This window comes from Myotis daubentonii, chromosome 5 (assembly GCF_963259705.1).
Source record: "Myotis daubentonii chromosome 5, mMyoDau2.1, whole genome shotgun sequence".
In the NCBI taxonomy this organism is placed as follows: Eukaryota; Metazoa; Chordata; class Mammalia; order Chiroptera; family Vespertilionidae; genus Myotis; species Myotis daubentonii.
The window spans coordinates 55,622,840-55,649,162 of NC_081844.1; the positions used below are offsets into that span (position 1 = coordinate 55,622,840).

At 38.7% G+C, this 26,323-nt stretch overlaps 1 protein-coding gene across 10 annotated transcripts in view; it reads left to right on the forward strand.

Annotated features, from left to right (window-relative positions):
* LRBA (LPS responsive beige-like anchor protein) overlaps positions 1 to 26,323 on the forward strand; it is a 593,124-nt gene that overhangs the window by 242,220 nt on the left and 324,581 nt on the right. For all 10 annotated transcript variants that reach the window (XM_059697845.1, XM_059697843.1, XM_059697844.1 and 7 more), the window contains one exon: positions 24,132 to 24,298. In XM_059697845.1, coding sequence (XP_059553828.1) covers positions 24,132 to 24,298 — 167 coding nt within the window. The remainder of the gene's footprint in view (positions 1 to 24,131; positions 24,299 to 26,323) is intronic.

Below are 26,323 nucleotides of genomic sequence, written 5' to 3' on the forward strand. Positions count from 1 at the left end.
GCCATCAAATTCCTGAAGGGAAATTCCCACCCCAATCTTCCATATATGTTCTGGTATATGCTCTACACCTAGATAATGCAATGATAATGCTTCTCAGTATATTTCCAATGTCTGGTGTATTCAATCTGGAATGCACTATTTTTAGAGATTCTTCCAGAATGTGTTTCAACTTGTCTGACTTTCTATTTTGGCTTCTTGATAATGGCCAGATTAAAAGCTGGGCTCAGCCATAGCCGTTTTGGCTCAGTGGATAGTGTGTTGGACTGCAGAATAAAGGGTCCCGAGTTCGATTCAAGGGCACCTACCTGGGTTGCAGGCTCTTCCCTGTCCTGGGCCTTGGTCAGGGCTCCTGCAGAAGGCAACCAATTGATGTGTTTCTCTCACATTGATGTTTCTCTGTTTCTCCCTCTCCCACACTTGCTAAAAATCAATGGAAAAATATCCTCTGATGCAGGTTAACCAAAAAAAAGAAAAAGAAAAACCAAAAACGGGCTCACAGCATTTTTTTGTTCTCAATCTTCTCTGGGTAACTTTTGAAAAGACCATATGTATATACTAGTATTACCTCCACAGGGCAATATATATATATATATATATATATATATATATATATATATATATATATATATATATGCTGGAGTCCAACCCCAGCAGGTCCAGGGGTCCCCAAAGGTGACACGGAGACAGCGTTCAGTTGATCAACAGCCTAGCCAGGATCTCTAGCTAGGATCTCCAGCCATGTTCTGGTCTGGATCTCCAGCGAAGTTCTGGTTAGGATCTCCAACCAGATTCTGTGTCCATGTTCTCTTGCAAGGTTCTCTAGTCTGGTTCTGTCCAGGTTCTCCAGCCAGGTTCAGTCACCAGGTTCTAGTCAGGTTCTCTTGCCAATTTCTGTAGTCAGGGTCAGTCCAGGATCTTTTGCCATGTTCTCTCTAGGTTCTGTCTCTAGGTTCTGTTGCCAGTTTCTGTCCAGGATCTTTTGCCATGTTCAGTCTCTAGGTTCTGTCTGTAGGTTGTGTGTAGGTTCTGTGTCTAGGTTCTGTCTTCTAAGTTCTGTCTCCTGTTGTCTTGTTACATCTGTATTTATACCAGTTGATTCAATCCTATCAATCTCTATTCCAAAGGTTAGGGCGTTTCTTATCTCCAATCCAGGGAGTAAAGATTATGTAGCTTAATTAAGCATGATTGTTCATAGTTAAAGTGATTAATTACCCGCCTGGCACTTAGTTAAGGGATTTTATTCCCTCCCTAACTTCAGGGGAAAATCCCTACCTGGGGAAACAACCTTTCTCAGAGAGGTGACCTTGGTTAAAACACATAGTGCCAAGAAGGTGAGCAAACATATTAAGAACAGTATGCCATATATGCCAGGTCCCTTGAAACGGCAAGGATGGACCGGCTCCCGGCATATACACACACTTAAAAGAAGAGTACTTTATAGAGTCATTTGTGAAACTATAGGAGCTATCATTGTTGGGGCAAAGGAAGACCACTTTTAAATGAGCTGATGTTTCTGCCTTTGTTTCAAAATTGTGATGCCTCTCTAGTTTCAAATAACAGAGCTGTATTACTGGCCACTCCATTCAAGATGGGAAGCTAGAAAAAGTAAGGGAAGTATAGCTTAGGTAAAATTTAACTTATACTTGTGAGCAGCATTGATCAAATTATATACAAACTGAAAAATATATTTTTCCTCATTATACTCTGTGTATATTTTAATAATATAAAATATATATTTTTTTATAGGAAATGACTTCTTAATGCTTTAAAAAATCTCTTCCAAGCCCTAGCCAGTTTGACTCAGTGGGTAGAGCGACAGCCTGTGGACTGAAGCATCCCAAGTTGAATTCCAGTCAAGGGCACATGCCAGGGTTGCAGGCTCAATCCCCAGTAGGGGGCATGCAGGAGGCAGCCGATCAATGATTCTCTTTCATCCTTGATGCTTCTATCTCTCTCTCCTTTACTGTTCTTCTCTGAAATTAGTAAAAATATATTTAAAAAAATCTCTTCCAAAGAAAGGTCTGAATATATTCCTTATAGATTTCCTTGTGATATGTCATAATAATCTTAACAGTTGACCAAATCATGGTTAGTGTAAAAATTGCATTTTCTTAATGAATTTTAAAATAAAGATAGAGAAGAAACTAAGGAAATTTAAAATCTTCATAGTGTGTTTCATACAACACTTATTTATCACTTAGAATTTGCTCTTATGAAATTAGAATATTGCTTCTGTTACTTATGGTTTATCAGTAAAGCTCTGAATATAAGATCAAGTATTTTATTATAGAAAACAAGATGGCAGTGCTTGAGTTGATAAAAATAGTTTCCTTTTATTTACCTACTAGAGGCCCAGTGCATGAAATTCATGCACCGGTGTGGTCCCTAGGCCTGGCTGGCGATCGAAGCACCAATGTCTGGCGTGGAAGTGCAGGTCCCAGCTGACTTCTGTGCCCTGGGCAACACCTGAGTCCCCACATGCCCACCTCAGTCTGAGTCATGGAACCCGAGTCCCCATGCGGAGATGCGGTGAGCATGGCCAGACACTGAGGGCAAGGGTACAGCGTGGGCCTCTGTGCCACCCAATGGCACCGCACTGAAGCCGGGCAGGCAGCGTGCTCTCTCCTGCCCAGCCTCACAGACCAGCTCTTGCACGAACCCTCAGGGAGCCCGACTGGCCCCTGCGGTCCCAGCAGCTGCGGCCTGGCTCACCTGGAAGAGGCCATGTGGGTGCAGGGTGAGCTCCTTGTGGGTGCCTGGCACTGAGTGCGGGGGCTTTCCCGGTGTGCGAACCCTGGCATCCCATGAGAGGTTAGCAGGGGGAGTGAGAGCAAGCTCGGCAGACAGCCCTCACTCTCTCACATCGCACCTCCATCCCTGTCACCCCTGCCCCCAGGTAGCTGGCGAGAGGTCACAGCGCATCGCTGACACCCACCATGTTTCACGCCGCCCCCTGGTGGTCAGCATACATCATACTGAGTGGTTGAACTACCGGTCTCCCAGTAGAACAACTGCCTGAGGGGACAATTTGCATATTATGCTTTTATTATATACTAGAGGCTCAGTGCACAAAATTTGTGCATGGGGAGGGTTCCCCTAAGCCCAGCCTGCACCCTCTCTAATCCAGAACCACTCAGGGAATGTCCAACTGCTGGTTTAGGCCCAATCTCTGGGACTGGGCCTAAACCAGCAGTTGAACATCCTTCTCAAAATCTTGGACCACTGGCTCCTAATCGCTCACCTGCCTGCCTTCCTGGTTGCCCTTAACTGCCCCACCCCCGCCAGCCTGATCGCCCCTCACTGCCTCTGCGTGCCAGCCTGATCGCCCCTAATTGCCCCCCACTGCCAGCCAGGTTGCCCCCAACTGCCCTCTCCCTGCTGGCCTGGTTGCCCCTATCTTCCCCCCCCTGCTGGCCTGGTCGCCCTCAACTGCACTTCTCCTGCCGGCCTCGTTGCCCCTAATTGTCCCCCCCCACCAGCGTGGTCGCCTCTTACTGCCCCCTCCCAGTTGACCCTAACTGTCCCCCCTGCTAGCCTGGTTGCTCCCAACTGCCCCCCCTGCTGGCCTGATTTCCCCCAACTGCCCCCCTGCCAGCCTGGTCACCCCACGCAGCCTGCTGTTCAGTTGTTTGGTTGTCCCTCACTAACCCTCCTGCTGGTCTGGTTGTAGGCAGCCATCTTGTGAGGGTGTGTAGGTTAATTTGCATATTACCTCTTTATTATAAAGGACTAGAGGCCCGGTGCACAAAATTCGTGCACTTGGGGGTGGGGGTTGTCCCTCAGCCCGGCATGCACCCTCTCACAGTCTGGGAGCCCCACGAATGATTGCCCCAAAGAGGTAGGCCCTGCCGCCAGCCCGGTAGCCTGGGCCTCCCTCTTTGTGGCAAGCATGGAGCCCCCCTATTGATGGACTGCCCCACTGGCCATGGACTGCCTCTGCAGGGCAATCATGGAGCAATGGCCAAGTCCCCGACCAATCACGTCACCCCCGCCTTGGCTGGCCTAGCGCCAGTGAGTGTCATAGCATGGTCATTTATGGTTGTTCTGCTATTCGGCCATTTGGTCAATTTGCATATTACCCTTTTATTATTATAGAAAGTTTATACAGTGCTACTTAAATGTGGTCTGTTGACCAAGCTGCTAGTTACTAGTCCACAAAGAGAAAACTACAGAAATTGAATATGTATTTAAGGTCTTTTATAGCTTGAATGTCGGGCAATGTCAGATTATTTCAAAAAGTATCAATTTTCAATGTATTTTAAAAAGTAAAACCAGCTTGTCTGGTGTGGCTCAGTTGGTTGAGTGCCATCTAGGGCACATGCTAGGGTTGCCAGCTAGATTCCCATTCGGGGTTGTGCAGAAGACGGCAGAACAATGTTTCATCTCACATAGATTTTTCTATCTCTCTGTCCCTTCCCGTTCCTGTCTCTCTCTAAAAAGGAATAAAAATATATTTCAAAAAAGTAAAACCAAAAACTCATTCTTTATTGCAGATACTTTGAGAAGCAGTACCTTTTACTCAGATGTGTTATTTTTAATTAGTCGGTTAGTACATTCGAATAATGAAGAAGTTACAGTAATATAACAATAGTGAGCTAAGCATTATAAATATACTCAACTATTTCTGTGTTAAGTGTTTTTGTTTTTTTGTTTGTTTTTAATTAATCTTTATTGCTGAGAAAATTACAGATATTCCTTTTTTTCTTCCCATAGCTCCCCTCCACCCAGTTCCCACCCTGCCCCAGGCCCTTGTCACCCTACTGTCTCTGTCCGTAGGCAATGCATATAAGATCTTTGTCCAATCTCTTCTTGCACCCCCCCACACCTCCTTCCCTCTGAGACTCATCAGTCTGTTCCATTTCCATGCCCTTGATTCTATTCCATTCACCAGTTTATTCTGTTCATCAGATTTTTTTATTTGTTTGATTTTTAGATTCAATTGTTGATAGATGTGTATTTGTTGCCACTTTGTTGTTCTTTTTTTTTTTTTTATCTTTACCTTTTTCCTCTTCTTAAAGAATACCCTTCAGTATTTCATATAATACTGGTTTGGTGGTGATTGACTTCTTTAACTTTTTCTTATCTGTGAAGCTCTTTATCTGACCTTCAATTCTAAATGATAGCTTTGCTGGGTAGAGGAATATTGGTTGTAGGTTCTTACTCTTCATCACTTTGGATATTTCTTGCCACTCCTTTCTGGCATGCATCGTTTCTGTTGAGAAATCAGCTGACAGTCATATGGGCACTCCTTTGTAGGTAACTAACTGCTTTTCTGTTACTGCCTTTAAACCAGTTAACTGCCACAATATTTTGAATTTAATTAGAAAAGGTCCGCCGCTTGCATCTATAAACGCTTATGATGTACAAATGGTTAAGATTCTCTCTTTGTATTTTGCCCTTGACATTTTAATTATGATGTGTCTTGGTGTGGTCCTCTTTGGGTTCCTCTTGTTTGGGGTTGTCTGTGCTTCCTAGACTTGTAACTCTATTTCTTTTACCAGGTAGGGGAAGTTTTCTGTCATTATTTCTTCAAATAGGTTTTCAATATCTTGCTTGCTTTCTTCTTCTGGAACCCCCATAATTCGGATGTTGGTATGCCTGAAGTTGTCCCAGAGGCTCCTTTCACTGTCTTCATATTTTTGTATTCTTTTTTTCTTTTTGCTCTTCTGGTTGGGTGTGTTTTGCTTTCTCATATTTTCAAATCATTTATTTGATTCTCGGGATCCTCTAGTTTACTGTTGACTCCCTGTATATTATTCTTTATTTCAGTCAGTGTATGCTTAATTTCTTTTCCATTTTTTGACATTCTCACTAATATCCTTGAAAGTCTCACTAAGTCCCTTGGAGGTTTCTGGAAGATTCTTGAGTAACCTTATAACTGGTTTTGCACTCTATATCCAGTAGTTTGCTTTCTTCCATTTCTTTCATTTGTAATATGTTTCTTTGTCTCCACATTTTGTGTGTGTTTGTTTCTATGTATTGGGTAGGGCTACTAAGTCTCCTTGAGTTGATAGAGTGGCCTTATGTAGTAGGTGTCCTATAGGGCCCAGTGGCTCAGCCTCCCCAGTCACCTGAGGTGGACACTCTTGGTGTATCCCTTTGTGGGCTGTGAGCACAGTCTTGTTGTAGTTGAGACTTGATTGCTGTTGGTGTCACTGGGAGGAATTGACCTACAGGCCAATTGGCTATGGGGACCAGCTGTAACTACAGTGGGAGAGCTGCTGTGCAGGAGACACCCTTATGGAGCAGGACTTGCTTCAGTGGGGCTTTGGTGCTCACTGAGTCTACTCCTTGAGTGTGCCGCTTATGGATGTGAAGATTTGTCATCTGGTGTGGTCTGACACTGACCACTGGGTACACTGTCTCTTCGGGCTCCAGGGGGGTGCAAAATTAGCCACTGTATGGGGCTTCCCAACAGGAGCTACAGAGAGATCTGCAGATTCCTCCTCTTTGTATCAGGTTTGGAGGTGCCCAGATAAGGCCCAGCTGTGAAGCAAAGTAGGCTGGTGCTGGTGCTGAGTCTTGGGCTTTTATTGATAGGTTTGGGGCTCCCTGACCCAGCTGCAGCTTTTTTGACAGGTTTTTAGCCTGAGAAAGGACGGGCCATTTATATCCAAAAGCCACTGCACACAGCTTAGGTGGGGTTATAAATAGGGTTGGGTGGGGTCTCAGGGAATCACCAGGCAGAGCAAACAGAAATGGCTGCCAGTCAGCCCTGCAACCGGGGAAATCCCAGCACGGGAACAATGATCCCTGTGAGCACCTCTGTCTGGAAGGAAGCTGCCCCCACGTTCCTGCCCTGAAGCCAGACAGTCATAACTAGTTTCTCCTTGTATGTGTCTGGGTCTCTCAGAGCCTTGCCTGGTACTGGAGCTCAGAGGAAGCGGGAGCTTGTAATTTCAGTTGGTTGTGCTTGCTTTTTAAGAGGAGCAGCTGGGTCTGCAGGAGCCTGTGTGTCACTCAACCCCAATCCGCACTGGTTTTTACAGTCAGTAGTTCTTACTGCCCATAGGGACTTCTTTTCCCAGCTCTGGGACCCTGAGCTAGGGGTCTGTTGTGGGGCTGGGACCCCTTGCTCTTCTGGGTGGCCTCTGCATAGGTGATCTCCCTCCCAATTAAAAAAGCTGCACACGTGCGTGCAAGGCTGGCCGTTCCTCGCCTCTGCACCTCCTACCAGTCTCAGTGTGCTTTCTTCTTTGCTTCTCTATGCAAAGTTGTAGGACTTCCACTCAGCCAGCTTTCCGGCGGTTCTGGATGATGGTTATTCTGTATTTTAGTTGTAATTTTGATGTGGTTGTGGGAGGCAATGAGTACAGGCATTTGCCACACAGCTATCTTGGTTCCTGTGTTAAGTGTTTTACATAAACCTTTGTAGAACATTTTTTTTATGAAGGAAATGGATAAAAATATTTTAGGCACCCAAAGAAAATAGAAACAAGCACATATCAGGATATTTAAAAAGAAACGCTCTAGTAATTACATATTACATATTGTTATTTTGTTTTGTTATCTTTGCTTTTTTAAAAAAATATATTTTTATTAATTTTTTTACAGAGAGGAAGGGAGAGGGATAGAGAGTTAGACACATCGATGAGAGAGAAACATCGATCAGCTGCCTCCTGCACATTCCCCACCGGGGAAGTGCCCGCAACCAAGGTACATACCCTTTACCAGAATTGAACCTCGGACCCTTCAGTCCGCAGGCCGACACTCTATCCACTGATCCAAACCAGTCAGGGCTTATCTTCACTTTTTAAAAAGGTTTTTTTTATTTGAGCTTGTTCTCTTAGTTGTTTTTTTTTTTTTTTTTTTTGCCTATTATGATGCTATTTTTATTTTTAATCTTAAAAGAGCTGTTTGTTCTTGGTGAACAGTTATTTAGTCTTTAACTAAAGACTGTGTAACCCTCCCAGATTCTAAATAGTTCTTTCTTACTTCTCCCAAGTACTCAACATATATCTCTTTTAGCGGTATTCTAATTATTTTTATTCCCGTCTTTCAACACTGAGTGGTGTAAGAAATGGACTGTTTGCTGTGTAGTTTAACTTCTTGACTAAGCCTACAATAAATGTAGGTGTTACTACTATATGCCTGGCGCTGGCTTAATTGTTTCATGTCTATTCTTACCTGATACTTCTGTAAAGCTTATCATATTATATCTGATATATGATGTATGCAGGTATTTTTGAAGAAATAGCTTTTAGTATTTACCTGAGGATTTTGTGGTGTGTTTATTGTTAATAAGTAACTCTAATGAAATAATAAAAACATAATATTATGTGTGGATTTGACACAAGTAGAAACTATAGCCTTCTTAAAGTTATCTTGCTTTTACAATTATCTAAAAACATTTTAAAACATTTTAAAATAGTATATAGTAAAAAATTAGGACCTATTTTATTCTTCAAATTATTTAAAAATATTGTTTAAAGACTGCAGTTCAGAGAGATAAAAACCCAACACATTGCATCCATCCATTAAAACAGTAAGAAATGGAAGAGATACTTTGATAAGTGTTCTGCCTGTTTTAACCTTGAATGCTATTATCGGGTGGGATGATGCTATATCTGTTTCATTGGCTTCGGCTTTTTCATGCTGAGAGAAATCAATACTTTGAGTCGTTGGATGACAGAGGAATCACTTCAGAATTAAAGGTGGCTGTCACACAATGTCATTGGTTGACTTTCGTTGCTATAGAGGTTTTTAAGCTTTCATTTTTCTAAGTCTGCTTTTCAGAAGTCTTTGTAAGATTTCTGTGGATAACTTTTTTCTTCAAATTTGACTTTAAATCTTAGTTAAAAGCAAAAACCTCCAAAAGTGAAATATTAAAAAATTGTTTAATTTTCTGCCCTTTAGGTGATTTCCCTTTTAATTGCTTTCCAATGAGACAAGTAATTTATAGTGTGACTTTCGGACGAATTGGGAAGTAAGGTAGTATACACTTAAGTGTTTATTATAAAGTATGTTTAGTTGACTAAAATGTAATACTCTTGTTTGTGGCCATGAGAAAGAAAGAAGGTAGAACTATATGTCCTGAGATGGAATGATATGTAGTTTGATTCTATGTAGTCTACAAAGGAACTGCATTTTACTATTAACAGTGGACATCTACCTCCTCCTTCCCCCCAGTTTCTGTAGAAAATTATTGGCCAAACGGAGAGGAGGTAAAAAAGAGAACTTTATTTTATACGTGTGTTCCAAAATGTATACATACACTTTGAAAAATTATAAAGGCAGTGTTTATTAAAATACATTTTATTTTCAGAATTGAGCTACCAGCTGTTTAAGTCTATACATTTTTTTGGGACACCCTATGTAATTACTTTATTATTTTTTAAAAAATAATTCTTTATTGTTGAAAGTATTACATGTCCCCCTTTTCCCCCCAATTGACCCCTACCAGCCCCCTCTGCCCTCCCCCACCCCACCCCAGACCTTCAACACCCTATTGTCTTGTGTTCATGGGCTATTCATATAGGCATTTAAGTTCTTTGGTTGATCTCTTCCTACCCACAACCTCAGAGGGATGATGTAGTATTTTTAGTTCAACATTATGTTCATGAAATTTATTCAGGCTTCTACGTTTTCCTATTTTTTTAATTGTTATTTTTCATTTAAAAATATTTTTATTGATTTCAGAGATGAGGGGAGAGGGAGAAGAGATAGAAATATCATTGATGAGAGAGAATCATTGATCTGCTGCCTCCTGCACGCCCCCTAACTGGGGATCGAGCCCACAACCCAGGCATGTGTCCTTGACCTGAATGGAACCTGGGACCCTTCAGTGCTCAGGCTGATTCTCTATCCACTGAGCCAAACCAGCTAGGGCACATTTTCCTATTTTATTTTCAATGCTGTATACTTTACCAGTATGTGAGTAGACTATTAGCTTTTCATAATTTCTTCTATTGACCTGCAATTAGATTGTTTTCCGTTTTTAACTATTATGAATAATTCTGCTTTGACTATTTTATGAGCCTTTTGGTATACATGCTCATGCATTTTGGTAGGGTGGAATTACTTGACGTAAAGTATTCATGTTTTTATTTTTACAGATATTGCTTCACTGTTTTGCAAAAATGAAGCAATATATAGCTGTTCCCATTAATTCACATTTTCATAAAAATGATAAGTGATTTTTATTTCAGCATTCTGTTAGCTCTGGCATGGTACCTTATTGTGCTTTTATTTTATTTACATATGAAGCTATACATTTTTTTCTCCTGTTTGTGTTATACACACACACACACACACACACACACTATTTTTTAAAAAAACTATATTTCTTTATTGATTTCAGAGTGGAAGGAAGAGGGAGAGAGAGATAGAAACATCAATGGTGGGAGAGCGTCATTGATTGGCTGCCTCCTGCACACCCCCCCCCCCCCCCGACTGGGGATAGAGCCCACAACCCGGGCATGTGCCCTTGGCCGGAATGAACCTGGGACCCTTCAGTCCGCAGGCTGACACTCTATCCACTGAGCCAAACTGGCTAGGGCACACACACACTACTTTTGTACTACTTTTGTGAAGTATCTGCTTCTTATCCAGTGTTTTATTGGTAATCTGTCTTCTATTGATTTGACTAGGGTATTTACCTATTTGGTATGAGCTTATTTTTTGCATATGAATACTTTTACTACTTTCTTTTCTGTTTGTTCCTTGCCTATTCAATTTCTAGAACTTCTTAAATAAACTTTATTGAGGTATTAAGACACACCCATTTTAAGTATACATTTTGATGAGTTTTGACAAATGTATACACCTGTGTAATTATTACTGTAAAGATACAGAAAATTTCTATCATCTCAGAGAATTCCCTTGTGAATCATTGTGGTAACTTCCTCCACACATACCATACATAGACCCAACCCAAGGCAATTGCCTCTCTGGTTTCTGTTATTATGGATAGTTTCACGTAATATACACTTTCACATAAGTGGAATTATACAGTAGGTACTCTAATGTCTGGATTCTTTTGGATAGCATAAAGTTTTTGATATCCATCCACATTGTTTTTTTTTTTTTTTTTTTTTTTTTATTGCTTAAAGTATTACAAAGGGTATTACATATGTATCCATTTTATCCCCCCGCCCTAGACAGTCCCCTAGCCTCCCCTATCACCCAGTGTCTTATGTCCATTGGTTATGCTTATATGCATGCATACAAGTCCTTTAGTTGATCTCTTACCCCACTACCTCCTGCCCCCCAACCCTCCCCGGCCTTCCCGCTGCAGTTTGACAATCTGTTTGAGGCAGCTCTGCCTCTGTATCTATTATTGTTCAAAAGTTTATAATGGTCTCTATTGTCCACGAATGAGTGAGATCATGTGGTATTTTTCCTTTATTGACTGGCTTATTTCACTTAGCATAATGCTCTCCAGTTCCATCCATGACGTTGCAAATGGTAAGAGTTCCTTCCTTTTTACAGCAGCATAGTATTCCATCGTGTAGATGTACCACAGTTTTCTAATCCATTCATCTACTGATGGGCACTTAGGCTGTTTCCAGATCTTAGCTATGGTGAATTGTGCTGCTATGAACATAGGGGTGCATATATCCTTTCTGATTGGTGTTTCTTGTTTCTTGGGATATATTCCTAGAAGTGGGATCACAGGGTCAAATGGGAGTTCCATTTTCAGTTTTTTAAGGAAACTCCATACTGTCTTCCATAGTGGCTGCACCAGTCTGCATTCCCACCAGCAGTGCACAAGTGTTCCTTTTTCTCCACAACCTCTCCAGCACTTGTCGTTTGTTGATTTGTTGATGATAGCCAGTCTGACAGGTGTGAGATGGTACCTCATTGCTGTTTTGATTTGCATCTCTCGGATGATTAGTGACTTTGAGCATGTTTTCATATGTCTCTTGGCTTTCTGAATGTCCTCTTTTGAAAGGTGTCTATTTAGGTCCTTTGCCCATTTTTTGATTGGATTGTTTATCTTCCTTTTGTTAAGTTGTATGAGTTCCCTATAAATTTTGGAGATTAGGCCCTTATCAGATATGTCATTGGCAAATATGTTTTCCCACACAGTGGGTTTTCTCGTTGTTTTGTTGATGGTTTCTTTTGCTGTGCAGAAGCTTTTTATTTTGATGTAGTCCCATTTGTTCATTTTTTCTTTAGTTTCAAGTGCCCTAGGAGCTGTATCAGTGAAGAAATTGCTTCGGCATATGTCTGAGATTTTCTTGCCTTTGGATTCTTCTAGAATTTTTATGGTATCCTGTCGTACATTTAAGTCCTTTATCCATTTTGAGTTTATTTTTGTATATGGTGTAAATTGGTGGTCTAGTTTCATTTTCTTGCATATATCTGTCCAATTTTCCCAACACCATTTATTGAAGAGACTATCTTGGCTCCATTGTATGTTCTTGCCTCCTTTGTCAAATATTAATTGAGCATATTGGTTCGGGCCGATTTCTGGGCTCTCTATTCTATTCCATTGATCTATATGCCTATTCTTGTGCCAGTACCAGGCAGTTTTGAGAACAGTGGCTTTGTAATACAACTTGATATCTGGTATTGAGATCCCACCTACTTTGTTCTTTTTCAGGATTGCTGCAGCTATTCGGGGTCTTCTTTTATTCCAGATGAATTTTTGGAAAGTTCGTTCTAGATCTCTGAAGTATGCCGTTGGTATTTTAATGGGAAGTGCGTTGAATTTATAGATTGCTTTGGGTAGTATGGACATTTTAATGATGTTGATTCTACCAATCCATGAACACGGTATGTTCTTCCATCTGTTTATGTCTTCCTCTATATCTTTTTTCAACGTCCTGTAGTTTTCTGAGTAGAGGTCTTTTACCTCTTTAGTTAAGTTTATTCCTAGGTAGCTTAATTTTTTTGGTGCAATGGTAAACGGGATTGTTTTTATAATCTCTCTTTCTGAAAGTTCACTATTGGTGTATAGAAATGCCTCAGATTTCTTGGGGTTAATTTTGTATCCTGCTACATTGCCAAATTCATGTATTAAGTCTAGTAGCTTTTTGATGGAATGTCTAGGGTTTTGTATGTATAATATCATGTCATCTGCAAATAAGGACAGTTTTACTTCCTCTTTTCCAATTTGGATGCCTTTTATTTCTTCTTCTTGCCGAATTGCAATGGCTAACACTTCCAGTACTATGTTGAACAGGAGTGGTGAGAGGGGGCATCCCTGTCTTGTTCCTGTTCTTAGGGGAAATGGTGTTAGTTTTTGTCCGTTGAGTATGATGTTGGCTGTGGGCCTGTCATATATGGCTTTTATTATGTTGAGGTATGATCCTTCTACTCCCACCTTGCTGAGAGTTTTTATCAAAAATGGGTGTTGAATTTTGTCAAATGCTTTTTCTGCATCAATTGATATGACCATGTGGTTTTTTTCTTTCAATTTGTTTATGTGATGTATCACGTTTATTGATTTGCGGATATTGTACCATCCTTGCATCCCTGGGATAAATCCTACTTGGTCATGGTGTATGATCTTTCTGATGTACTGCTGGATCCGATTTGCTAAGATTTTGTTGAGGATTTTGGCATCTATGTTCATGAGGGATATTGGCCTGTAATTCTCTTTCATTGTGTTGTCTTTACCTGGTTTTGGTATTAGGGTGATGCTGGCTTCATAGAATGAGCTTGGAAGTGTTCCTTCCTCTTGAATTTTTTGTAGTAGTCTGAGGAGGATAGGTTTTAGTTCTTCCTTGAATGTTTGGTAAAACTCCCCTGTGAAGCCGTCTGGTCCTGGGCTTTTGTTTGATGGAAGCTTTTTGATGACTGCTTCAATTTCTTCCATAGTTATTGGCCTGTTGAGGTTTTTAGATTCTTCCTGATTGAGTTTTGGAATGCTGTATTTTTCTAGGAATTTGTCCATTTCCTCCAGGTTGTCTAGTTTGTTGGAGTAGAGCTGTCCATAGTATTTTTTAACAATCATTTGTATTTCTGTGGGGTCTGTTGTTATTTCGCCTCTATCGTTTCTGATTTTATTTATTTGGGTCCTCTCTCTCTGCTTCTTGGTGAGTCTGGCTAGAGGTTTATCAATCTTGTTTATCCTTTCAAAGAACCAGCTCTTGGTTTCATTGATTTTCTGTATTGTTTTTTTGGTCTCTATGTCATTTATTTCTGCTCTAATCTTTATTATCTCCTTCCTTCTGCTCACTCTGGGCTTTTCTTGTTGCTCTCTTTCTAATTCTTTGAGTTGTAGAGTTAGATGATTTACTACCATTTTTTCTTGTTTTTTGAGATAGGCCTGTAGAGCTATAAACTTCCCTCTCAGGACTGCTTTCAATGTGTCCCATAGGTTTTGGATTGTTGTGTTTTCATTGTCATTAGTTTCCAGGATGTTTTTAATTTCTTCTTTGATCTCATTGGTAACCCAATCAATATTTAATAGCATGCTATTCAGCTTCCAGGTGTTTGAGTATTTTGGGTTGTTTTTATTGTAGTTTATTTCTAATATTATGCCATCGTGGTCTGCGAAGATGCTTTTTATGATTTCAATCTTCTTGAATTTGGGGATACTTTGCTTGTGACCCAGTATGTGGTCTATTTTTGAATATGTCCCATGAGCACCTGAGAAGAACGTATATTCTCTGGCTTTGGGGTGAAGTGTTCTGAAGATGTCTATTAAGTCCATCTGATCTAGTGAGTCATTTAGGATTGCTATATCTTTGCTGGTTGTTTGTCTATAGGACTTATCCAGTGCTGTCAATGGTGTATTAAAGTCCCCTACTATGATTGTATTGTTGTCGATCTCTCCTTTGATATTTTCCAGGAGTTTTTTTATGAATTTGGGTGCTCCTACATTGGGTGCATATATGTTTACCAGGGTTATATCTTCTTGTTGTATTGATCCCTTTAGTATTATGAAGTGGCCTTCCTTATCTCTTGTTAAGGCCTTCACTTTGAGGTCTATTTTGTCCGATATAAGTATTGCTACCCCAGCTTTCTTTTCCTTTCCATTTGCCTGAAAGATATTTTTCCATCCTTTCACTTTCAGTCTGTGTGAGTCCCTTCTAATGAGGTGGGTTTCTTGTAGACAGCAGATGTATGGGTCATGTTTTTTTATCCATTCAGCCACTCGATGTCTTTTGGTTGGAGCATTTAGTCCGTTTACGTTTAAAGTTATTATTGAAAGGTACTTGTTTGTAGCCATTTCTTTTTTTGTGTGGCTGTTTTCTTTCTGAGCTTTTTATTTCTTATTTTTATATCAGTCCCTTTAGCATTCCTTGCAATGCTGGCTTGGTGGTGACAAACTCCCTTAGCCTTTTTTTGTCTGTGAAGCTTCTTATTTCCCCTTCAAGTTTGAATGATAGCCTTGCTGGATAGAGTATTCTTGGATTCAGTCCTTTGCTTTGCATCACTTTGTAAATTTCAGTCCATTCTTTTCTTGCCTGATGTGTTTCTGTTGAGAAGTCATTTGACAATCTAATGGGAGATCCCTTGTATGTAACTTTCCGTCTCTCTCTTGCAGCCTGTAAGATTCTCTCTTTGTCCTGAACATTTGCCATGGTGATTATGATGTGTCTTGGTGTGGGTCTTTTCGGGTTCACCTTGTTTGGGACTCTCTGGGCTTGTGTGACTTTTTTCTTCCCCACCTCAGGAAAGTTTTCTGATATTATATCTTCGAATAGGTTTTCTAATCCTTGTTCATCCTTCTGTTGTTCTGGTACTCCTATTATTCGTATGTTGTTTCGTTTCATGTTGTCCCAAAGCTCCCTTAGGCTCTCCTCCTGTCTTTTAATTTTTTTCTCCAATTGCAGTACATTTTGGGTGTGTTTTGCTTCCTTGTCTTCTAATTCACTTATTCGGTCCTCCGCTTCTCCTAGTCTACTGTTGATACTTTCAATGGAGTTTTTCATTGCAGCTATATCACTCTTCATTTCCTCTTGGGTCTTACTTAGGTTGTTGATTTTTTCATCTGTTTCTTCTAGCTTCTTCCATATGTTATCGATTTTTTCATCTGTTTCTTCTAGCTTCTTCCATATGTTATCGATTTTTTCATCTGTTTCTTCTAGCTTCTTCCATATGTTATCGATTTTTTCATCTGTTTCTTCTTGCTTCTTGCAGAGGTTGTCGATTTTTTCCTCCATCCGGTTTATGCACTCCAGGATCCTTATTCTGAATTCTTTATCTGTCATGTTGCATGCCTCTGTATTACTTAGCTGCTTTTCTGGAGAGTCCTCCTTCTCTTTCCTTTGGGGGTTTCTTTGTCTACCCATGTTTGATCTCACTGACATATCTAGACGTTGAGTTGTTCAGTGGTTGCTCCCTTGGTGGCAGTGACTCCTTGGTCTGTGGTTGCTCTTCGGGCGGTTGCGGTAGCAGCTGCTCTTCAGTTGTCAGCAGCTCCTCTGGTGGGTGCTGTTCACAGCTGTGGTGGCTCTTCTGGTTGGTGGGGCGAGGTTTCACGTACAGCTGCTGTTCCTCAGCAGAGGATGTGGTGCTCAGGAGGTTGCTGTTGCTTGGATCTGCTGCGTTGATTTAAAGGCACAAAATACAACACAACAAGGCACCACATACCAGGCACTATACACAAATATATTCACGATATTAATAACCCCAATTAAAGGTGACCACCTGAATTAAGAGAATTAGGGGATAAGGAAGAAGGAAGAGAAAAAGATCAAAGAGAAAAAGGAAAAGAAAAGTAGGGACCAAAAAAAGGGAGTGCAAAAATGAAATTGGGAAAAAGGAAGGGGGAAAATAAAAGCGAGAAAAGAAAAGAAAAAAAAAAGAGCGAAAAGAGAGAATGAAGTGGAAGAGGGGAAGAGACTTTTTATATGAGGAGAATACTCCTATAGAACAGCCATTAATCCCAACAAATTCCAGCAACAGCTCCCTGGATATGAATGCAAACTAGAAACAACCAATAATATAACGATGAAAATAGAATGGTGAACACTAATCCCAAAATAAAATAAAGAAAAAATAAAATGGCACTTTAAAAAATGGTAAAATGGTAGCAGTAATAATACTGGTTAAAAATAAGAAGGTAGTAATTAAAAGGGTAAAATCAGGTGATGGAAAAAGAAGAAAAAAAAAAAAAGAACAGAAAAAAAAATTTAAAAAAAAATTGGTTTCTTAGTTAAAAAGTGAAAAAAGAAAAAAAAATTGCAGTAGTGAATGTCCTTCGTTTCTTCTATTCTTCAGTGTGGCTCGCCTTAGACCTTCCAGGTATTCAGGAGAGTGTTGAGATTCCCTGCGATATACTGTTCCTCTGTGTTGTAAACCACAGTCCTTATTTTAAAGCATGCCGCATTTATTTCCCAGACTGCCTTATTTTGTGTTTAGCAAAGAGTCAGTTTGTGGGTCAGCCTCTGGGTGGCAGTGTTCTGGGGTTGGCCTCTGAGGCTATAGGGCCTCTCTGTCCAGTGGAAGTTCACTGCCCAGAGCTGACTGCGTAATAGTTAGTTACCAGTGCTATGTTGTTGCTGGGATTGAAAATCCCCCTATAGGCCAGACCCTGTTAACTCCCAGGGACTGATCAGGTTATCTTAATCCTTGATCTCGTTCAGGGTGGAATCTGGGTGTGGCTGTGCTCCTTGCCTGGGGGCTGGGGGGAGGAGACTCACTCTCAGGAGCAGGTGGCTGCCCCAGTCCTGGCCTCAGGGGTGTCTCAGCACTCAATTCACTACCACCTCTCCCGGCTCCCCCTCTTTCCCCAGTCTCTCCCCAGATTCCACTCCTCAGCACACTCTCCCTCTCTTCAGCACAGGTGAGTGTCTGTATCCGAAATGTCCCATGAACAGGATTCAGTGTAAACAAACAAACAAATGCCGGCCGCGGAAACGGGGAAGGCTTGGTTTCTGTAAGCTTCTTCTCTTACCGGGACTGCATGGTCAGGTCAGCTCTTCAGGCTGCCCCCTTTAGGCTCAGTCCTCCGTGATCACAGAACCCAGCTCTCAATTTCCCTGGCGGCGCCAGGAATCCCGCGGTTCTCCTTTCCCCTGTCAGGGGCTGTGCCTGTCCCAAGGGACGCGGCTGTCTGCCACGCGGTCTCCCTCCGACTCTCTGGGCTCAGAGGTCAGGCAAACTTTCCTGCCCAAATCCCTGGGTTTTTTTTACCTTTCCAGGGGAGTTCTGCTCTTCCCGGCTGCAAACCCTCTCACCAGCTGAGCAATTTCGCCAATTCGGTGTGAGTGTTACTAGCTTCAGCTTCCATTTGCTCCGGGACACGACCTGGGACACGTCTGCCTATATCGCCGCCATCTTCGCTCTCTTCCACATTGTTGTGTGTATCACTCATTTGTCTCTTTTCATTGCTGAGTTGTATTACTTTGTTTATCTACTTGTCTATAGGTGGATAATGGGTCATCTCCAGTGTTTGGCTTTATGACTAAAAGAACTAGGGGCATTTTCATATAATATATTTTGTGTAAATATGTTCTTTTGAGGAAATATCTAGGAGTGAAATTGCTAGGTGCTGTTGTAACTACATAGAGGGTGCCCCCCAAAATGATGTACACACACTTTTCTGTAGATTCTATAACATTTTGAAAATAAAATGTATTTTAATAAACATTGTTTTTATAGTTACTCAAAGTTTTTATGCATTTTTGGGGACACCCTGTATTTAAGCTTACAAGACACTGCCAAATAACTTTTTTTAGTAGTTATGGATTTTACACTCCAACCAGCTAGGTAGGTATGACAGTTCCATTTGCTCTATATCCTTGCCAATGTTTGGTATTGTTGGTCTTTTTAATTACAGCCCTTTTAGTGGATATATAGTGATGGCTTATTGTGGTTTTTATTTCAGTTTTTCTTTTTGTGTACTTCTTAATCATTTGAATATCCTTTGTGAAGTGCCTGTTCAAATCCTTTGCCCTTTTTTGGTTCCATATAAATTTTTGGAGTATTTGTTCTATATCTGTGAAATATGATGTTGACATTTTAATAGGGATTACATAAAATCTGTAGATTGCTTTGGGTAGTATGGACATTTTAATGATGTTAATCTACCAATCCATGAACACAGTATATTCTTCCACTTGTTTATATCTTCCTCTATCTTACAGGTCTTTTCTTTAACTGCTGCTTTAGCCAATTCCCACAAATATTTCTAATTTTGTTTGTGATTTTATCTTTGATCCATAATTCATTTCAATATGAATTATTTAATTTTCAATTATTTTGCAACTTTTCAGATATTATTTTTTCACATTATCTATTCAGATAAAGAATCAAAAGGGAGGGACCTTGACCTAGCCATGTGGCTCAGTTGGTTGGATTGTCCTCCTATAAGGTTTCAGGTTTGATTCCTGGTCAGGGTACATGCATACCTAGGTTGCTGGTTTGATCCTTGGTCAGGGCGTGATTGGGAGGTAACCGATTGATGTTTCCATCTCACATTGATGTTTCACTCTTCCTTCTCTCCCTCCCTCTCTCTAAAATCAATTAAAAAAACCCCCATAAAACATATTCTCAGGTGAGGATATTAAATAATCAAAAGGACCTTTAGATTTATATATCTTTTTGTCTAACTTTTTCTTCTCTAGTATTTGTCCTTCAAATTACCATCTTAAATTTTTTTAAATCTTTACCAAAGGATATGTTTTTATTGATATATATATATATATATATATATATATATAGAGAGAGAGAGAGAGAGAGAGAGAGAGAGAGAGAGAGACATTGAGACATTGATGGTTGCCTCCTGAATGCATCCAGACCCAGAATCAAACCTGCAACCTTTTAATGTACTGGATGATGCCCTAAGCAACTGAGCCACCGGGCCATGACTCACATTGATAATAGTACGTAATGTGGGAGAGAAAAATATTGCCAAGATAAATTTCACAAAGCCTTGAGAAAATGCCATAGTTTCATATAGGGAATAATAAAGAAAAAAGTCTGACCACCAAGAAGGATGATTAGCAAGCTGACAGGAGGAAACTGGAGGAATTGGCTAAATTTTACCTTCACTTCTCTCTGAAAATGCAAAGGACAGATAGTAAAGTTAGGTAGAGATTTAACATCTGGAAGGAAAGACTACAGTTGATGTTACCTTTATTTCTTCATTTACATTTAAAGAGCCAGAATAGTCAAGTTATAAATGGTCAGTCTAAATTGTTTCTCCCTTTGGTTATTTTTTTAAATATTTTCTCTGCAAGTAAATGAAGTTCTTTAAGAAGTGGGTTTATTTGTGTTATTTTAAATTTATTAATGCTTTGGTAATAAATCTTAGATTTCTTTAGCAATAATCAAATACATTTGAATTGTTAGTTCCCAAGATACTTGTTTCTTTCTTTTTTTTTTTTTTTTTTTAGATTCAGATATTTTTGCGGTCATTTTGATGTCATATTACCTAGTTTATGTGTTTCTTAAAACGGAGAAGTTGATATAAAGTAAAACTGAATGAAAGTATTAGACCGGCCCTTGGTTTCTTAGAATACCTCCAGTTAGTCTTTAAACACAAGCACACACATACACTAGTATATAACCCACCAGTAAGTAACAGATTTGATCTTCAAGCAGATATTCATGATCTGTATGTACTGGACTTTGATATGCCACACATAGAACATATTATTGGTTTTTAATAAGGATGTGTTCAAATTACATTTTAAAGATACTTTAAAAAATAGATATGAGTTCATTGTATCTTTACAAAACATTCTTGTTTGGTTTCCTTTTATCATGTTTTAAGGTCAGATGTGACTCTAATGTTCCACAATGAGACAGAGATTGATAATCGGGAAAGAATAGCCCTTTAATGTGATTTATATCTATAGATTTTATGTCAGATATGAAAAGTTGCTGTTTAAATTGTAAAGGAGGATCCATTAAAGAACACTTTAAACCATTTTACTATTTAGGTTACCTTGGACTCTTTTTAGGATTATGTCCTTTCAAGAAATAACTTTTACAGCTTATCAAATGCTTATAAAATGTAACTTAGTAAAGTTAAGCTATTTTAATATAAATAAAAGGTAGAAATAATAGGATATTAAATTATGCATTTCTTTGTGATTTTAGTACCATTTAACATGAAGTCATATGGTATTTCAGGGGAGTATTAGAAGCCAGTGATTTTCTATTTTCCATCAATAATTTAAATTTTCTCTTATGATGTTAGACAAAGGCAGATTATGGATATAGTAGGGAATGTTGTGGGTATAAAATTTCTGCAAATGTTTACCCTTTTGTCCTACATATTTCAGTATATGTTAGGGATAGAGTTGATGTAACCTCTAAAGTGCTGCCTAGTTCTGGAGTAAATCTCTGAAAATATCACAGAGCAGTTGACACTTTTATCCCATAGAGTAATTCACTATCTTCACTTAAATTACTATTTCTTTAACTGTTTCTTTCTCGCCCTATCCTTTAAGTATTTCTTAATTATTTTCTTTATTTGTTCAAATCATATTTTTGACAAGCTGAACTATCCTCTGATTTGTTTGTTTCAGTCTTTAATATATCATGTGACAATTGCCTTTAATCTCTTATAAATTAATCTAGTTTCTAACATGATTTATTTTCTCCATGTGAAGGTTTAAATAAAAGAACTAGTTTTCACTTACCAGTGTACAAAAACTAAGCTCTCAGAGGTCCCAAATCTCCGAATTGTCCAATTTTTAGAGCCATTATAATCCTCTCATTTTCTAGATGAGGACAGTTTGACAAAAGAGCTTGAGTTAGTTGCCCAAGTCTGACAGGAGATATTACCAAGGATGATATTTTAATCAGATTTTTGTTTTTCTTCCCAATCTTACATTCTCTCTCTCTCTCTCTCTCTCTCTCTCCCCCCCCTCTCTCTCTCTCTCTCTCTCTCTCTCTCTCTCACAGACATACACACACACTACAAATTCATATATATATAGTACTCTGATTCTCAGTGGCAGTTTTCAATCCTTATTATGCATTTCAGAATTTCTTTATTTTTTTTTACTTGTATTTTATACTTGGATCAAACTGTCCTGCTTCTGCCTTCCTGAAAATTATCTGCCTTGCCTTTGCTATAAGGTTCTCTTTATTCCCATCCAAAAATGACTCTCAAAATCTTCCTTTTTCTTTCTTTATAGCATTTTGAATATTCCTCATTAGTTTTTGCAAGCCTTCCTGTTAAAAAGCATTTTTAGCTTCAGTGATTTAATTTGAATGACATAACTTTTATTACCACTTCCCTCCTCCCAATCTAGACAGAATGGGAATTCTCCAGGGCAGGGGCTATCAAGATAATACAACCTTTGATCTCCATAGCTAAGTGTTTTGCACAGACTAAGAGATAATTTGATTTTTTTGCATGTACATAAACACCATGTCTATTGGGTTACTTTTGTGTTAGGAACACAAAACCTAGTTCATACTGCTACAATGAATGAATGGGATATTATAGGTTCTCATAAAAAGTGTCGTAGAATGCCTAAAGATAGGCTGGTCTATGATCCAGAAGTTCGTGGTTCCATTTGTAATAAGCTCTGTATTTCTATAATGCTCCTGGCTCTGATCCCTTTGGGTTTGGCTTCATTCTCAGGCTAGCTTCCCTCATAGTGCAAAGAGAGCTTTCAGAACGTCTGGAATTATGGGCTTCCTCTTTTACACCCTAAGTGGAAGGCAGTACCAATAAAAATCTTGACCTTTTCATTTAATGCACCAGTTAGATCAAGTGCCCTTCCCTGAGCCAATTTTTCAGTGTGGGAGTGATTTTACTCTCATTGGTTTAGGAAAAGTAGGGCCCTCTCCTTGCTAGGGCAGTGCTGGGGGTAGTGTGTGGCAACAATCTTTGTAGGTATAACTGGTATACCGAAGGAAAGGCAGGCAGTATAAGTCAGTTTTATTTGTTCCAACATCAAATTTTTGTTACCTACCATAGGTTGAGTGTACATGTGTACGTGAGCTTGTATTTGGCAGGGTGGATCCCAACAGACCATATGAATAGAATCAAGAATCAAGTATACATTAATCTTTGCTTTTCTATTTTAAGCAATTAACTAACTAGGTAGTATAGCATTAACATGATACCAGGAGTATCTGAATTCCAGAAGAAAAGAAATAAACATTTTGAAAACTGGTGGTTGAGAATATTAAAATTTTTCAGCAAAACTGATGATGTCTTAAGACAGCACTTTACAAACTAATAATGTATGAATCACCTGGGGAATCTTATTAAAATCTAGATTCTAATTTAGTAGGTGTGGAGTGGGACCTATAATTCTGCATTTTCCCTGAGTTTCTAGGTGACTCTAGTGCTGTTGGTCCATATTGCAAGGCTAGGGCTTAAAAGCCCTTACTGATTTTTGTTGTTGTTGTTTGTTTTTCATTTTTTCAGGGTGTTGAGAACTAGCTGTTCACTATTGGAAGCCATCCATAGTCTCTTTTCTGGGCCTCTGCTGCGGCCTTATACCTGGTCTCTCTCTTATCCCACTACATTCCATTCTCTAAATGGCATCTGTAGTGATCATTTTAATATATAAATCACAACACTTCACTGCTTAACCATTTGAGTGCCAACCAATATCCTAGGAAATATGCTAAAACTGCCAAGGCATTTTTGCTGATTTTACAGCAGTTTAGGAAAAAAATTATGAATCGCAACTAAATGAAGTTACATATTCAAAAACTTAAGGAAACCTTTACTACACTGACATATTTAGCAATATCATCATCACTAATAAAAGCAGACTTAGAACTGGACGCCATTTCGAAGCTTTAATAGTGCTCCTGGCACTTTTGGCGAAAGACAGGAGGAGCGCAATCACGCTCCCCTGCACTCTAGGGGTTAAAAACTTCTACTAGTATCACATTGTATTAGAATAAAATCTAAACTCCTTAGCACAACTGCACAGTACTAAATGATGCAGCTGCCTAACTCATGTCATTCTTTCTCTTACTCACTTTGCTTGGAGTGCTTTGTAATGCTACTTGTAATGTGGGCCCTTGCATCTTCCCTTGACTAGCTGCTTCTAATTTTTCAGGTTTCTGTTAAAATATTGACCACTTCTGAGTATACTTTATAAATAGATTCAGAGAATAATTTCTTGGGGTATTGTACGGGTAATATATCACTAAATATTAGTTAATTCAGTCAATGAGGGATATAAAAGTAACTTTAAATGTTTGGTTGTTCCAGTTCATATTGAAGATTATTTCATGATGCATTTTGAAGCTTTTTTCCATATTTTTATAGAATTAATAGATGTTTCTTTTTTCTATTCAAGTCACTCTGTGCCCAGTATTCTGCAGACAAGCGAGAAGATGAGAAGATGTGTGATCATTTGATAAGAGCAGCTAAATATCGAGACCATGTGACAGCAATTCAACTAATCCAGAAAATTATCAACATTCTCACAGACAAGCATGGAGCCTGGGGAAATTCTGCATTGAGGTAAAGTGATACCTTTAGGATTTGGCCCCTGATACTATATAGAAGGCCCAGATTTAGATAAATGGCTTTGGATATGATCAAGGCCAGATGAAGAACAGAGTAATTTAATTTTGTATTTTATCATCTATGAATTTGAAGCAAAGGGAAAGAGAAAACCAGTATGGGTGCAGCTATAGATCTTTGTAGGTATTTCATTTTCCTCAATTACTTCTAAAAATTTGTTTACTCATATATTTATTCATTTTGAAGTGAACTGTTAAGGAAAGTAGTTAATCAAATGATTTTATTAGCTACATCTATATTTGAATATATATAATTACAATATTTTATTTTAAGCAACATTTTATATTTTATACTTTTGAATTTTTAACACCTACATTTGAAAACATAATGTGTTATTTTCTTGATTGAGTTGCAAATTGTAAGGATATGATGATAAAAATGATTAAATGCCCTCCTTAAAGTTTTGTTCACTGTATCTACTTTCTTTTAAGATTACTAAATTGAACATGCTATTTTTGATTCTGACTGTAGAAACAAAATATTCAATTACTTTATAGGACTACGGAACTGAGACAAATTGTGAAATTTAGTCTGATTGAAACATTTTATGCTACAAATATTAGAAATATGCTTTGACTTATTTAAGTAATGTTAATGAAAAAGTTCTATAATTTGCCATTAGAGATATTCTCTAATTCCTCATTTCTGTACAACTTTTGCTAGAAGACAAAAAAATGAAAATGAAAATAATTGCTTTCATACTATATAGGTGTAACTGGTTTTCACTTGTATTTTAAACATCTAATGTGTCTAGCAGACTTCGAAGTCTAGCTTTAGAAATTTTCCAGTGAATAGAAAATAATTTAAATTTTTAAAAGCTGAACTTGAAACTATTTGAGTTGAAAGCTACTTGTTATCTATTTTTTAAATTAAATTTATTTGGGTAACATTGGTTAATGATATTATATAAATTTTAGGTGTAAAATTTTATGTAATACATCATTTATATATTTCATTGTGTGCTCACCACCCAAGGTCTAGGCTCCTTCTGTCGCCATGTATTTGACCCCCTGTACCCTTTTTATGCCCTACACCCCCCTTTCCCTCTGGTAACTACCATACTCCTGTTCATGTCTATGAGTTTGTTTTGTTTTGTTTTATTTGTTGCTTTTTGTTTTATTTCACTTAGCACAATACTCTCAATATTCATTCATATTGTCACAAAATGGCAGTTCCATCATTTTTTATGGCTGAATAATATTCCATTTTATATACATACCTCATCTTCGTTAATCATAGGTTGAAGGATACTTAGATTATGCCATGTCTTGGGTATAGTAGATAGTGCTGCAATGAACATAGGGGATGTTTTTGTTTTTAGTGCAAATATGTAAAACAAAACATAGAGTGGATATATCTCCTGATGCTTATTATGTAGAATATTTAAATAAAATTAATTACATTTTTGGGCATGTCATTTTTGGTGTTCAAAAAAATGAATGCAGGTCAAGGACTTCTGACAAAGAAACTGAATGAATAAAGGCCAGGTTTGTTTGTTTTAATCCTACTGCAGTTGAACTCAGCTGCAAGAATAGTCATGGAAATGACATAAATTACTGGGTTAGAGCTCTCTGGTGCCTTAGCTTGCAACATCTAATGGTTTGTGTTTGGGACTGGGAAGTTGTATTGAGAATTTTAGTTTCAGGATACTTTAATGTTTCAGATTTGAAGTAGTCACTTGACATCAGGCACTGAAAAAATTAGGATATTAGTTTGCCATGCACCTGTTGGGAACTCAATACATATTTGTTTAATTATTTAAAAAGTATTTTTAAACCTGAAATTAGTTTTATAATTTAAAAATTAAAAACTTATAGGTAACTTATGACAAGTGTTTCACTTATCCCAAGTTTGCCCTTGTTGTGACATCAAAATTCTTTCCCATTATAGCTATACCTTTGTATAGCACAAGTATACCTGTGCTACCAACCTGAAAGCATTGTTTCTCCGAAGTGATTTTGG